This window comes from Parasteatoda tepidariorum, chromosome 3 (assembly GCF_043381705.1).
Source record: "Parasteatoda tepidariorum isolate YZ-2023 chromosome 3, CAS_Ptep_4.0, whole genome shotgun sequence".
Classification (NCBI taxonomy): Eukaryota; Metazoa; Arthropoda; class Arachnida; order Araneae; family Theridiidae; genus Parasteatoda; species Parasteatoda tepidariorum.
In genome coordinates this window covers 31,420,371-31,435,373 of record NC_092206.1, presented here as the reverse complement: position 1 = coordinate 31,435,373, position 15,003 = coordinate 31,420,371, and the positions used below count along the sequence as shown (strand labels likewise).

The following is a 15,003-nucleotide window of genomic DNA, read 5'->3' as shown; positions in this document are numbered from 1 at the left end:
TATTTATAATGTGTGTATTCTTCTAACTTCAGTTTTTGTAGACATAATGCAGTGTTTCCCAAAGTGTGGCACGCGTATCCCCACGGGTACGGGAACAGTTTAAAAGGGGTACGTGTTCTTATGCGAAATATCTTGCTACAAACGAAAATTTCAAAAAATTTTATTTGAAAACAAAGCTGGCCATGAAAATTTATGATTACGTATTTTTCTATCGGCCATTTTTTGCAGAGTCAATAGTTAATAAGTAGTGGTGTCAACAGCCACTTGTGGTTTCTAACTTTCGTGCAATTTTTTTACAGTAAAAAATACATTCATTTTCTAATTAGTGGTACACAGGTTATGAAAAGTTTAGAAAGGGTACAAAAAAGTCATAAGTTTGGGAAACACTGACATAATAGAACACCCTGTATATATATGTAGAGAAATTGGTTATATATAAGTAAATATTTTAATATACAGTTGTAAAATGAGCAAACAATATTTTCTGCAACATTTTTTTAAAAATTTTTCTACTGTAATCTATTATGACAGGTAATGCTAATATCCATTAGTTTTGTCTTATATAATGTTAACTATCAAACCAGTATTATTTAAGATTTTTGAACTATTCTATATTTGATATCTGACTCAAATAAACATTGAATTATCTTAATATAACTTTGGTATGATAACTATCAAACCAAAGCATTATTTAAGAGTTTTCTAATATTCTAAATTCAATGTCTGTCTCAACTAGGCAGTAACGTAACTAATTCTTTATAATTTAATTTTTTATCAGTTTCAATGAAGCTGTAAATTTTTTTTTACTTCCAATTTTTCCTTTAGGTTTTGGTTTTATCTTCATTAACTGCTCCTCGTCGTATTACAATAAGAGGCAATGATGAAAAGGAGTATAAAATTCTTGTGAAATCTGGTGAAGATTTAAGGCAAGATGCTCGGATTCAACAAATGTTTTCTGTAATGAATGAAATCTATGCCAAAGATGTAAATTGTGCTCAGCGACATCTTTACCTTAAGACTTATAAAGTAGTTCCTTTAAGTACCAGGTAATTACTTAATTTCATCAGTTATTTTGAATAATAATTATAGAGTGTTCATGAAATAACTTCTAATTTATGACTCCCTGACAAACATTCCAATCAAGAGAACAGAATAAAGTATGTATAATAGTATTTTAAGATACGTGCTCATGAATAAAAAAAATTCCTCATATTTTGTGTGTACAGTTACAGTGCCAGAATTTTGAAAATTTAAAATTACCCTTTTTTTTTATCAAAAAGCGATCCTCTCTGTAAAAAAAATATAAATATTTTTTGTTAGAAAGATGGCACTAGCCACGGATGAATAAAGCAAGTAGTATTTTATAAACTTTTAACGTGTCATCAATTCAATTCCACTGAACATACTCTAACGATTATGGTAAGGAAAAAGAAAGCCATGTAATTTGTATGCTTTATCTTGCTTTTTGCATATCTGTCTAATGTTGCCAAAAATAATGGTAAGGAAAAAGAAAACTAGGTGATTTGTTTGCTTTTTTCATATCTGCTAATGTTGCCAAAAATGTTGTTTTAACTCTATTTTAAGTTTTCTATCATTAATAAAAAATTAATTTTTTCATAAAGGGCAACAGCACTAGGCAGAGATATGAAAAGAAAATATTTTATAAATTCTCAACATATAAGTGAAATTCACTGAACATAATGTTCTGATGGTAATGGTTAGGAAGATGAAAGCTTGATGATTTGTATACTGTATATATATATTTTTTTTTACGTCTGACTGGCATGACCGAAATTCGTGCTAAAAATGTTGTTTAAACTCCATTAAAAGAATTTTTTATCATAAGGCTTATTGTTTTGAGAGGGGAAAATATATGTTGATCTTTAAAAATTCTCAGATTCTGCTTTTTCAGAATTGTGATGAAATAATCTTTATCATCACGATTCTTGAATTTGTACCTTAGAAGAGAGGTTCCTAATCAGTGTTCGAATAAACCCTGGGATTCTATGCAGGAGTCGCATGGGTTTTGTTAGTTTAGACTACTTTTTTTAAATTATTTATGATTTTTGAAATTTGTATTTAGAATTATATCGCCCCATTAGTTATTTCATATTTTGGTCATTTTTTAAAAAAATATTCAAATGCAAATGGAAGAAAACAGTAAAATATATATTTGTTTTAATAACAATGCAATAAATAAATTATGAAAGGCATATGCCTTTATAAAAATTACATTAATAGTTCTAATTTAACTTTTCAATTCAAAATTACGTAACTAAATTTATCAAAGAAGCATGTTTCCTTGATAACCATTATCAATGTTAATAACAGTTCTTTTTCTTGTTCATTTGGATGAAAGCCGTAATTTATCTTGTTTCATGTTTCATTCCTTTTTAGTTTATGATTATACCAAAAATTAATTCAGAACCAGATCGCATACTGTTCCAGGCATGCAACTTCGATATTCTTTCATGAAATTTAATTTTAGACCTATTATTAATGAAAGAAATTCATTCTTCACTCTAAATATATTTGAAATAATTAATAGTCTTTTTTTTATTAATATGTTCACAATTGCAATTTTATTTATTTATAAAGTTTGGGTTTCTTTAAAAAAAAGTTTGATCAAAGAAAGGTTCCATATCTAATAAATAGTGGGAACTGCTGTCTTAGAAAACGTTTGCCCCATATTTTGTTTTGTTTTATTGAATGGTATATTCCCCAATGAGTTATGTGTTGAGAAAGTTGTTTTAAAATCATCCTGTAAATATTACTTGTGTATTTTGATTTTTGCTTCAGTTATTTTTGTGATTGCTATTTTCTTGTTATTAACTATTTATAAAAGTTTTTCTTGAGTTTTCATTATGTTTTCTTATAATGAATAGTATAATAAAATTTTTTTTTAATTTAAACAGTACTGGTTTTTTTTCTATTTATAATCATTCAAAAAAAGGTGTTTATGTATTTTGTTTTACACTGTAAAATGTTATAATATATTTAATTTTGATGTTTTAGACTTGGTTTAATTGAATGGGTAGATAATACTACTGTGTTAAATGACTTCTTGAATGATGGCATGTCTGAAACAGAAAGGAAGCAATTTTATAAGCGGTAAGTATTGTAGATATTTTGTAAGGGATGATAAAATTTTTATTACCCCCCCCCTCCCCTTTAATGTACCTAATAAAATTAATATTTTAATTCTGATTTATCATTGTTGAACACACATTTTATTATTTTTAATATCCGTAATAAAATTAATTTTATCTTGAATTCTGATTTGAATACTGAATTCTGAATTGAATCTTGAATTCTGATTTTTTTTATTTGCTTATATATTTTTGGTTGAAAATATGTAAAACATGTAAATAATGTCAAATTAAAAATTATATTTGTGAATAAAAATGTAAAAGGCATGGAGTGTTTCCTAAATATCTTTTTTATGCTTGAAGTGTCAATAAATTCTTCACTTTGTAGGGTTATGAATAAATAATTATTTTATTATTATTATAGTTGTGAATATTGTAGGATTTTTTCAATATATTTTAGAGTTTTTGACTAAGGCATTTTCATCAATTATTGCTAATATTTTTAACGAAATAATTTCCTTGGTAAAATCTTTTGTGCAATGAAAAATATTTATAGGTGCTATTAAAATTCAAATAAATCAGATGAAAAATGGAATTTTCATCTCTATCATCTTCAAAGAAGAGTATTAAATTATTGACCATAATTTAACAAATAATCGTGTGAAAATTTTATAAAATATACATTATAGAATAATGTAAAAATGATAACGTTATATATTTTTGTTTATTTGTATTAATAAATTTACCTAGAAAATTTTTGTCTTTTCTTAGACTCTCAAAATGATGTTTCGATTTTTATGTTTATTTATGTGTATTAATACAGACCTAAAAAATCAGATTACTGTGTTATTCCTTAAGTATAAGAAAATTAATATTGTGATGTTTATTAAAATTTAGTTATCTTTAATTTATCAAACATTCTTAGAACATTTCAATTCATTTGGGATTCACATTTAAATTTTCTCATATACTAAGAATTAGAATTATCTTTGAACATGAATAAATGAATGGAATATAGTAGGTTAACTGCCATATTCAAAATCAAGCAAATTTAAATGTGCTTTAAATTATTTACTGTCACTTGATTTCTTTGATTTTCAATTTAATTATTAATGCTGTAATTATCTAAATGTATAAGTCATTCTAATTTTTTTAAACTATTAATTTTCACTGAAATGTTTTCTTTTTCATAATATTATATTTTCCAGGCCATATATTCGATCTGAAAAAAATCTGTGTCAATAATTACGACAGTCTAATCAAAATCTATCTCATTACTGTAACACTATTGTAATTAAAATTTGTTTTAGAAAAGGTAGCTATTTGCTGAGTGACATTTAGGGTCCTGTGCTTATAACACACCACTCAATAAGTCTGCAGTCTAGCTAAGAATTGTTTTTTTTCTCCAGAAATTCCTAATTTTTTTATCAATGTACTCTCCTTCAAGAGTGATACATTCTAAAATACATACTAAAGCTCCTTTCCGATGCTTTTGTAGTCTTTACTTTTAAAATAGGCTTCAGTTTCAGCAATTGCTTCTTCATTGGAGCCAAATTCTCTCCAGCATCTTTTTTGATGTCTGCAAAAAGCCAGTAGTCGCTATTCAAGCAATTTGAAGAGTAATTAATTCAATTTAACTATTATTTCAATTGACTTGTGACTTAAGGCATTATCTTTGTGAAACAGCACTTTTTTTCTTTGACATGTGAGGTCTGTTTTTCTGAATTTCTAATCTCAATCAATCCAATAATATGACGTAATAATTGCTATTCATAGTTTTACCTTTCTTGTGATAGTCAATGAACAAAATGCCATGTGCATTCTAATGTCATAACCTGGATGTCATGACCTTGTCAGTGACTTTTGAGTTTTTCATTGCTTTGGATGACTTTTATCAGCTGATTATCTTTTTGATTCAGGTGTGCTGTAGTGGATCCGTGTTTTATCCATTCACACACCGTCTCATGAATTCCTTTTTACCTCTCTTGACTTCTCTGAAACATCCATGCATTGATGGCTTTGGTCAGGTAATAGCAAGTGCAATACCCTCATCAAAAGCAAGTTGTGATTTCTCAAACAAGGTGTAAACACACTATTTTCTGGTATCAGCTATATCTTTAAGGTATCAGCTATCTCAGTCTACTTCCCTTTAGAAACTATTCCTTCCTTCCAAAACTATTTTGTATTATCTTTTTATGTTCGACTTTTTATGTGTTTTGGAATAACTGCTGATTTTGGATGAGCTTAGCATTCAATGTTATTGGCATTTTTGCAGCAACGTTTAAATTCCACATACCAGTCAATAATAGTTAACTTCTTTGGTGCAAAAATCTCAATAACGCTTATCAAGAAGTAATTGTTAATCTACACTTAAAAAAGTTTTCATCCATTGTCTTGAAAATATGAAAATTTAGCTCACTAAAGCCACATTAGTGATGACGTGTAAACTAGATATCAGAATACATAAAAGTTTGATTTGTAGAGTTATAGGGTTGCTATTCCCCAGAACTCATATGGGTTTTTCAAGAGTGTTACCATAGCTGTGTTAGACTTATTGAGTGTTACTCTGATTAGCATTGATACAGTACTGGGAACTTCTGCCATCTTTTATGAGCAGTATTTCTTGAGAGTCATCATTGTGTTGGGAAAATTTTTTCTTTCATATTATCCAAATTAGGGAGGGTAGGATTTGTAGTTTATATTTACCAAAAATATAATTTACATTTTAAAATTGCTATTATAAATATATTAATCAGACCTTTATTAAAATAGGTACTAAATTTCACATTTATTGCAATATTCATTTTCCTAGTTATTTTAAGCTCAGCATTTCATTGTGTGTGTCTATGAGTGACTATTTTAAAATGATATTTAATAATGTGATGTATAAATGTTTATAATAAAATTGTTTTGTATAAATCTTTTTAGAGATGGAAATCTTGCTCAGTCCGAAATCTTGCAGTGGGACAGAAAAGCAGAAAACATTGCTTCAATGTACCATTCTTTTTACATGAAGAAAACACGTGAGGAGTGCATTCAAAAATATGAAAAAATTGTCAATTTTGTACCAAAAAACCTCCTCAAGTAAAAAAATCTTTGGAATTTTCTTAGTGTATACTTTTCTCAGTAATTACTTTTTACTTGCTTTAACAGATGTTACAAGAGTATTCATTCTGAACTATTTTCTTGTTATATGCTTAATTCAGTAAATATTAGAAAATATGTAATGAGATGCAGCTCAGCTTTAATATACAGAACTAAAACCATCAAAACCTGTTTTAGTGCTAGAAGAAACAGGAATTGAAAGGTGCAGTATAGTTAAAGATACCTCCAGGTTTCATCAGGCAATCAAGCACGTTTTGATGTTCCTCATAAGTGATAAATCTCAATAGTGCTTTTGCTATTTTTTTTTCTCCCTTTAATATTAATTTTCAAAACCTAACATGCATACTTTTTTTCACTTTTGACAATGATTCTAAAAATAGATTTTAAGAGTGGTGGTTACATAACTTTGTATAAATATTTACTTATATAATATTTTACTTATTTGGAAAATGCTAGGAATGATCATGTAAAAGAAAGAGATGCCATTTTTATAATGACAAATGAAATCGAATTTAAAAAGTAAAATATTATTATTATTTTGTCAGTTAAAAACATTTAGGTTATCAATAAGTTTGCTAAAATGTTAATAGAATCAATACACTACTACTAGTAAAATACTATTAATATACTGGTATACTAGTACATTAATGGAATTCATTTACTTTTTATAATTTTTCTACTCTTTCTTTGAAGAAAGAGAGAATAATTTATGTGACTTATTTTAAAGTTTAAAGAGTCAAAAGTGATATGAAGAACTAAACTTAAAGTTAAAAATCATTAAATAATTTCAAATATTGAATTGGAAATTAATGCAACTAAAATTTGTGAGCTTAATAAAAAATATCTAACAAAAAAATTTTTTTAAAGCTTAATATTTTTTGATTAAATAAAAATGTCAGTCGCTAAAGAATATTTTTTTTCTTCTTTTAAATGAAAATTTTGAGGAGATTCTTCACATTATTATTTATTGAAAAGCAATCTGCATTAAATTTTTAAATGGAGGCAAAATTTAGTCCAATATTAGTATTTATGCATATTTTTTTTAACCATTTATGCAATTAATCCTGGCACTGTTTATACTTTTTTCACATTGTTCTACTTTCCACTTCTGAATCAAATCTTAATCTTGCTAACTTGAATAGTCATTTTTTTACCTAATTTTTCAACATTAAGAAAATAGTAAATAAAGAAGAAAAAAATTTCATCCATGTCCACTATACTGCTTACTGATTGATTACTGTTTTCTTTACTTACAAATGTACTGTAAATTGATATGCTTTCAAATGAAAACGTTTCTTATTTTCTGTATATTTATTTTTAGAAAATCATTTCTGAAACTTAGTTCCTCCCCTGAAGCTTTCATAGCTTTGCGTACCAAATTTGCTAAGTCTCATGCTGTGATATGTATTTCTCAGTGGATAATTGGTATAGGAGATCGTCATTTGGGCAATTTCTTAATTGACAAAACAAGTGGATGTGAAATTGGGATTGATTTTGGTCATGCTTTTGGTTCAGCTACTCAAGTAACTACCATGAAATTACTATTTACTTATTGTAATAAAACTGTCCAAATCCTTTATGAATGTAATATATAAAATTCATAATTTTAATTTCTTTAATATATTGTGTGTGTACTTGGTAAGCACGTAACTAAAATATCCAATTTTTTTATTAGTGCATTAAAAAAAACATGTATGTAAAAAAAAATATTTACATCACTTTAAAAGTTTGTCTAATTTTTAATCAAAACGGTCGATGCTCTTTTATTGATTATTTAACAGTTTTTATATGTCCATGTGATATTAGCACCTTACATGGCCTTGATAAAACAGTTGAGCTTGCTTTTCACCTCATCTCGGGTGTAAGTCAACTTTATATCTGTTAGAACCATGATAAATGCTGACAGATATTGTAAAACACCAATAAACAGTAATACTTATGGGAACATTTCAAAACTGTTGAGCAAGGGGGTATACATTCTCCATGCATTACCCATCAAACCTTCATTCTCCTTTAATAGCTTCAAAAGAACATCATCACCCTACTATAGTCTGGACAGAATACTCATCGGCTACTATTGGTGCCCTAGAATATCTGGTTTGAAGGTGATTATAATTCTTTTCATAAAAGAAAGATAAAGTTGGAACATGGCAGGGAGCTGGTGTGACATGTATATTTGAAAATGCATTGTAGGATTTGATGATTAAATAGAAAACTAAATCTTCAACCATTAATTATCGAAAAAAGTAAATAGATTGCTTTAGAAGATGTCACATTATAGAAATTAATTATTTAAAAAAATATCTAAATTTATATTAGGAGCTTTTGCTAACATTCTTCAGCATTTGATATTATCACTCGTGTCCACAAAGTAGATTTGCCTTTTTAGGTAACCACAACCCTGACGTGGCTTTTTAACTTTTTTTGTTTCTTTGTATGGACCCTCACATTCTTCTTATCTTAGTTTTTATATGAGACATAATTTCTAATCTTTGATTTTGTTACCTTGAATATATTGTGTCCGAAGTTTTTACCTTGTGTGTGTTGCAATATAGCTACACCTGCTTTTTATGCTGTAAAACTCCATATTTAATTCTGAAGACTAAGCGTATGATTGTCTTCTCATGTCATTCAAATACAGTCTGCAGAATAATTACAATACAAAATAAAGAGCAGTGGTGGCTCAGCCTCCCAATGAGGTAATGCGGGTTCAAATTCTAGTGTTAACTGATCGAAATGAATTCTGTACCCGACCATTGTTGATGTAAAGTATCCTGAGTGGCTAACGAATCATAAGTTAAAGTCCCCTTGCCGTCAGGCTACCCCTGGGATGTTTTCATGATTTTCCCCTCCAGATAATGCAAATGCAGGTAGGTTCCATCAAAAGCCCTTTACAAATGCAAATTTTTCTCAGTACTTGATCCAGGAGTTCCCTTGTCTTCTGGATTAAGTTCAAAATTACTAGACTATGGCACTGAACATTGGTAGTGGTAAACTCAAAATTAGTTTAAATGTTTAATGTTGGTTATAAAGTAAGAAGAAAAAAATACAAAATTAAATAAATTTTTTTCTAACTGTCAACATGAGAAATTATTTTTGTTATAGCAGATATTTTAAAATTTATTCAGATGTTAATTTAAAAAAAAAACTAGAGTACATTATGTTTCATTATCAAAAATATTTTAAAGTAAATTTTTTCCAGTTGTTTTTTTAGATGTTTTTTTTCTTAATAAAATTTTTAAATTGTGTTGAAAATAGCACACAAAATCCTCTTATTTTTAATTTTAAACAGAAGGACATTTTTAAATAAGCAATAAAAATATTAAAAGAGTTAAATATCTTAGAAAGTGGCCATACCAAATTAGACCATGAACAGGTCATAAACATGTCTAATATTTGATTAGTTTTGTATTCTTGATTGACAAAATCGTAATTACAATTTTTATAATCTACCTATTATTTCATATTTCTGATTGTTACTTACTTTTATCTTTTTTTCCAGTTTCTACCTGTGCCAGAGCTAGTTCCTTTCCGATTGACTCCTCAATATCTTCAGCTTATGGCTCCACTCAAAGTGAAAGGAATCTATGCGGCCACTATGATTCATGCACTTAAAGCTATTTCTACCAAACGAGATTTGTTATTAAATGTTATGGATATATTTATAAAGGAACCAACACTAGATTGGATGGTATGTTTAACTCAATTGAGTTAAATTTAGGANTATTTACATCATTTTAAAAGTTTGTCTAGTTTGTAATCAAAACGGTCGACGCTCTTTTATTGATTCTTTAACAGTTTTTATGTGTCCATGTCATATTATAGCACCTTACATGACCGTGATAAAACAGTTGAGCTTGCTTTTCACCTCTTCTCAAGTGTAAGTCAAATTTATATCTGTTGTAAATATGGTGGTGTTGCTGCATCATGCTGCATGGTGTTGCTGCACCATGATAAATGCTGACAGATATTGTAAAACACCAATAAACAATAATATTTATTCAAATATACATTTCAAGTATTTATTATAATACATTTCAAAACTGTTGAGCAAGGGGGTATACATTCTCCACCCATTACCTATCAAACCTTCATTCTCCATTAATAGCTTTAAAAGCTCATCATCACCCTACTATAGTCTGGACAGAATACTCATTGGCTATTGTTGGTGCCCTAGAATATTTGGTTTGAAGGTGATTATAATTCTTTTCATAAAAGAAAGATAAAGTTGAAACATGGCAGGGAGCTGATATGATATGGATATTTAAAAATGCATCATAGGATTTGATGATTAAATAGAAAACTAAATCTTCAACCATTAATTATGGAAGAAAGTAAATAGATTGCTTTTGAATATGTCACATTATAGAAATTAATTATTTAAAAAATTATCTAAATTTATATTCAGAGCTTTTGTCGACATTCTTTAGCATTTGATATTATCACTCGTGCCCACAAAGTAGATTTGCCTTTTTAGGTAACCTCAACCCTGACGTGGTTTTTTAACTTTCTTTGTTTCTTTATATGGACCCTCACATTCTTCTTATCTTAGTTTTTATGTGAGATATAATTTCTAGTCTTTGATTTTGTTACCTTGAATATATTGTGTCCTAAGTATTTACCTTGTGTGTGATGCAGTATAGCTGCACCTGCTTTTTATGCTGTCAAATACGGGTGCACTGCCTGCGGCCCATCGACTGTTGATGTGTGGCCCGCGGGAACTTCTGAACGCAACAAAAAAAATTCTTTTAGTTTGTTTTTTGTTTAAACAATATAAATTTTCTTAAATTAAAATAATTAATTCAAATTTATATTACTCTAAAATGCCTATATTTTTTGCACTTTCATTNCTTCTTTTTGATTAAAATTTATATCACACCTCCCAATATTTAGGTACATATGTATATATATTGATAAATGAATTATTGTGAAAAATGGAAAAAGTTTTTTAAATAAATGTATCATTTTTTTTAGTTTTAAATAAATTCAAATAATTAAAAGCATTTAATTTTTTGCTAATATATTATTAAGTTTACTGATAAAAATATTAAGTACTTAGAACACTAATATTTGTATAAAAATCATCATATTTGCCACTAACAGGACTAAACATGCGTGCGGCCCTACGTTAATCTACCTGCTGTGCAAGTGGCCCTTCACTCAAAAGGGTTGTGCTCCCCTACTATAAAACTCCATACTTAATTCTGAAGACTAAGCGTATTAATGTCTTTTCATGTCCTTCAAATACAGTCTGCAGAATAATTACAATACAAAATAAAGAGCAGTGGTGGCTCAGGGTATAGAGCGCTTGCCTCCCAATGAGGTAATGCGAATTCGAATCCTAGCATTGGCTGGTTGAAGTGAATTCTGTACCTGACTCGCACCGACCACATTGTTGATGTAAAGTATCCTCAGTGGCAAACAAATCATGGGTCAAAGTCCCCTTGCTGTCAGGCTATCCATGAGATGTTTTCATGATTTTCTCCTCCAGATAATGCAAATGTGGTTTAGTTCCATCAAAATCCCTTCACAAAGGCAAATTTTTTTTCAGTACTTGATCCAGGAGTTCCCTTGTCTTCTGGATTAAGTTCGAAATTACAAGACTATAGCACTAAACACTGGTAGTGGTAAACTCAAATTTTTTTTTAAATGTCTAATGTCGGTTATGAAATAAGAAGAAAAAAAAATACAAAAATAAAGAAAAAAACTTCTAACGGTCAACGTGAAAAATTATTTTTGTTATAGCAGATATTTGAAAATTTATTCAGATGTTAATTTAAAATAACTAGAGTTCATTATGTTTCATTATCAAAAACATTTTAAAGTAAATTTTTTCCCAATTGTTTTTTTAGATATTTTTTTCTCAATAAAATTTTTAAATTGTGCTGAAAATAGCACCCAAAATCCTCTATTTTTAATTTTAAACAATAAGAATATTTTTAAAGAAACAATGAAAGTATTGAAAAGAGTTAAATATCTTAGAGAGTGGCTATACCAAATTAGACCATGTTTAATTAGTTAATATAGCATAGATTGATTAACATGCATAGATTAATTAGGACATAAATATCGCTAATGTTTGATTGGACCAAGAGTGTAATTAGAATTTTTGTTCATACTTTTGATTCTTACTTACTTTTATGTATTTTTTTTTCTTCTTCCAGTTTCTACCTGTGCCGGAGCTGGTGCCTTTCCGATTAACTCCTCAATATCTTCAGCTTATGGCTCCCCTGAAAGTAAAAGGAATCTACGAGGCCACTATGATTCATGCACTTAAAGCTATTTCTACCAAACGAGATTTGTTATTAAATGTTATGGATATATTTATTAAGGAACCAACACTAGATTGGATGGTATGTTTAACTCAATTGAGTTTCACTTAAGAAAAAGTTCTTATCTACACAGATTGTTTTATAAATCGTAAATTTATTTTAACAAAGCCTTTAATTTTTTTAAATATCTCAAGAAATACATCATGGTTACAAAGTTATTTCAATTGAATGTGATTCTTTGAAACTATGTCTATCATAAACATTTAGAACTACCCACAATTTTTGAGATATGATATAATATCATGTTGTTGAATATTACATTTCACTGATAGTATCAAATAATTTTAATTATTAAAAAGAATGTATTAATAACTTATCTGAACTTCTAATGAATTTTAGTGTTGTATTTTTATAATGAAAATCTTTAGATAATTTATGATACATTATACCTTTTCTTACAATTTTATTTTCTTGTAAAAACATTTTTCTTTAAATCAATAATATATATTGATTGTAGTAATTATGTAGAAAAGAAAATTTGAAGGATTTATTTAATTTATATTTGATAATAATTTAATAAGAATTTAAAAATGTATTCATTTCTTTTTTAAATTCAGTAATCAGATTTCTTCCTAAAAATTGGATCATTACTTAGTTTTTATGTTATACTTATTTTCTAATTTTAAGCCTAAAAATGAACAACCAATCCATAATATCGCTGTAAATGTTTAGCTCTATAATTTTTTAAATTTAATATCAAATTGGAAGACATAGTAATTTCTAAATCAAGCATCAAGATTAATGGGTCTTTGAAAGAGATATTTTGACAGAAGAAATATGCAAACATTCTTCCTTTATCACCTGACAGCAATTGAACTCAAAACCATGTTCTGACATGCTGATAATATTTTTTGTCAATAAGTTTGTCATTGACACATTTGTTGAACATATTTTGTTTTTTAATTTTAAAATTGTGATGTTTATAAATATTTAAGAAAATGAAAAAACTAATTATTGAATTAAAATGTTACTCTACAAAAAATATCAATATTTTGAATATTAAAAAAAATTATTTATTATTTTTCGTTTATATTAACAAATGCCATTCTCAATGCAAAAGTGAATCTCTCAGAACTTTTTACTTTACGTTATGTAAGCCATAAAAATCGCCCTTTAAGCTGATTGCTACTGTTTCAAAAGAAGGGAGAGACAACTTATTGGAATCCTTTGAAGTTTCTCATCATAAAACTTAATATTTCTTTAGTCCTTATCTGATCATCTTAATCCTTTCAGTTGATGTATTAAGCTTATTAACCTTTCTTCATTGTTTTTTCCTTCAAGGAAAGGGTGAAATATTAAATATTTTTAAGAACAGAGTTTTTGTACAATGCCTAAGGGTGTCAAAAGATAGAAATTTCAGCTTAAAAATTCAACACCTTTAAAGTGTTTTTTTAAAAAAGTTTCATTGCCATGTAAATTGTGTATAACTTTTGATTAAAATACAATTTTTCTCTTTAATATTGTTTATTAGGTTAGAAAGGTAATTTAAGATATAAAGATTATATGTTTAAAAATGTCAGGCTTTACCTAAAAAATAATAATAAATTAAAATGATTTTTGTTAATTTATTTCTCTTCAATTTTATAGAATTTGGCCAATAAACAGAAGCAAATTATGGGAACACATAATGAAGGTATCTGAAATTTTATTTTGTCATTTCCTTTANGGGGATTCGTAATCCTTTTCTTTGTGATATTGACTGTATCGATGATATAAACCTTGCTAAAGATGAGCTTATTGATCTTAGAACAAAGTTCTCGCTAAAAATGGATTTCGATTCAAAAACACTCGGAGAGTTCTGGTCTTTTGTGAGAGAAGCCTACTAATTGCTTGTAAAGCGAGCTATGGCAACTATAATTCCGTTAGCCACAGTGTATCTTAACGAAGCGGATTTTCCACACTTGTGACAATAAAAACTTGTGATTGAATGTTGAACATGATATGCGCGTTGCTTTGTCGAAAACTATCCCTCAGTTCAATTTATTAATTAAGGAACAGTAGCAACAACCTTCACATTAAAAATTTTAATTTTAAAAATTTTGTGCTCTTAAAATAATAAAATTAAATGTTTTCTAATAATTGATGTTGTTTTCACAATTATTTTTTCCCAGGGAGGGGGAGGGGGTCCGTGACTCCTTAAAAATTTTAAAAAGGGTCCATTGTGAAAAAAGGTTAAGAAACATTGCTCTAAATAATAATGAGGTTTTAAAATTTTTGCAAATTGTCTTAGTTTTTAATTTCTAAAATAGATTTTAAAAAAATATCTGAAACGTTTAGAAATTTTCTAAAATTCTATCTAATATCTTTAAAAAATATCTTAACTTTTTAAACATAAAACGTTTTGAAATGCATTTGTTGTTATTTAAAAATACATTTAAAATAATGAAATTTTTTAAAAAAATTTTTGTTTGTTTTTTGTTTTTTTTTCTTTATTTTTTTTTTCTTACTTAACAAATAAAAATTAAATTGAAGACCTA

The 15,003-nt window shown here is 27.6% G+C and overlaps 1 protein-coding gene across 2 annotated transcripts in view; it reads left to right on the top strand.

Moving 5' to 3' along the window:
• The window catches only part of LOC107455055 (DNA-dependent protein kinase catalytic subunit), a 137,262-nt gene that overhangs the window by 118,017 nt on the left and 4,242 nt on the right, over positions 1–15,003 (top strand). Inside the window, exons 85-90 of one of the 2 annotated variants that reach the window (XM_043042865.2) lie at positions 826–1,046; positions 3,016–3,111; positions 6,018–6,173; positions 7,516–7,717; positions 12,359–12,547; positions 14,114–14,159. In XM_043042865.2, the coding sequence (XP_042898799.1) occupies positions 826–1,046; positions 3,016–3,111; positions 6,018–6,173; positions 7,516–7,717; positions 12,359–12,547; positions 14,114–14,159 (910 nt within the window). Of the gene's footprint in view, positions 1–825; positions 1,047–3,015; positions 3,112–6,017; positions 6,174–7,515; positions 7,718–9,696; positions 9,886–12,358; positions 12,548–14,113; positions 14,160–15,003 lie in introns of both variants that reach the window. The other variant, XM_043042867.2, reaches the window with a different exon arrangement.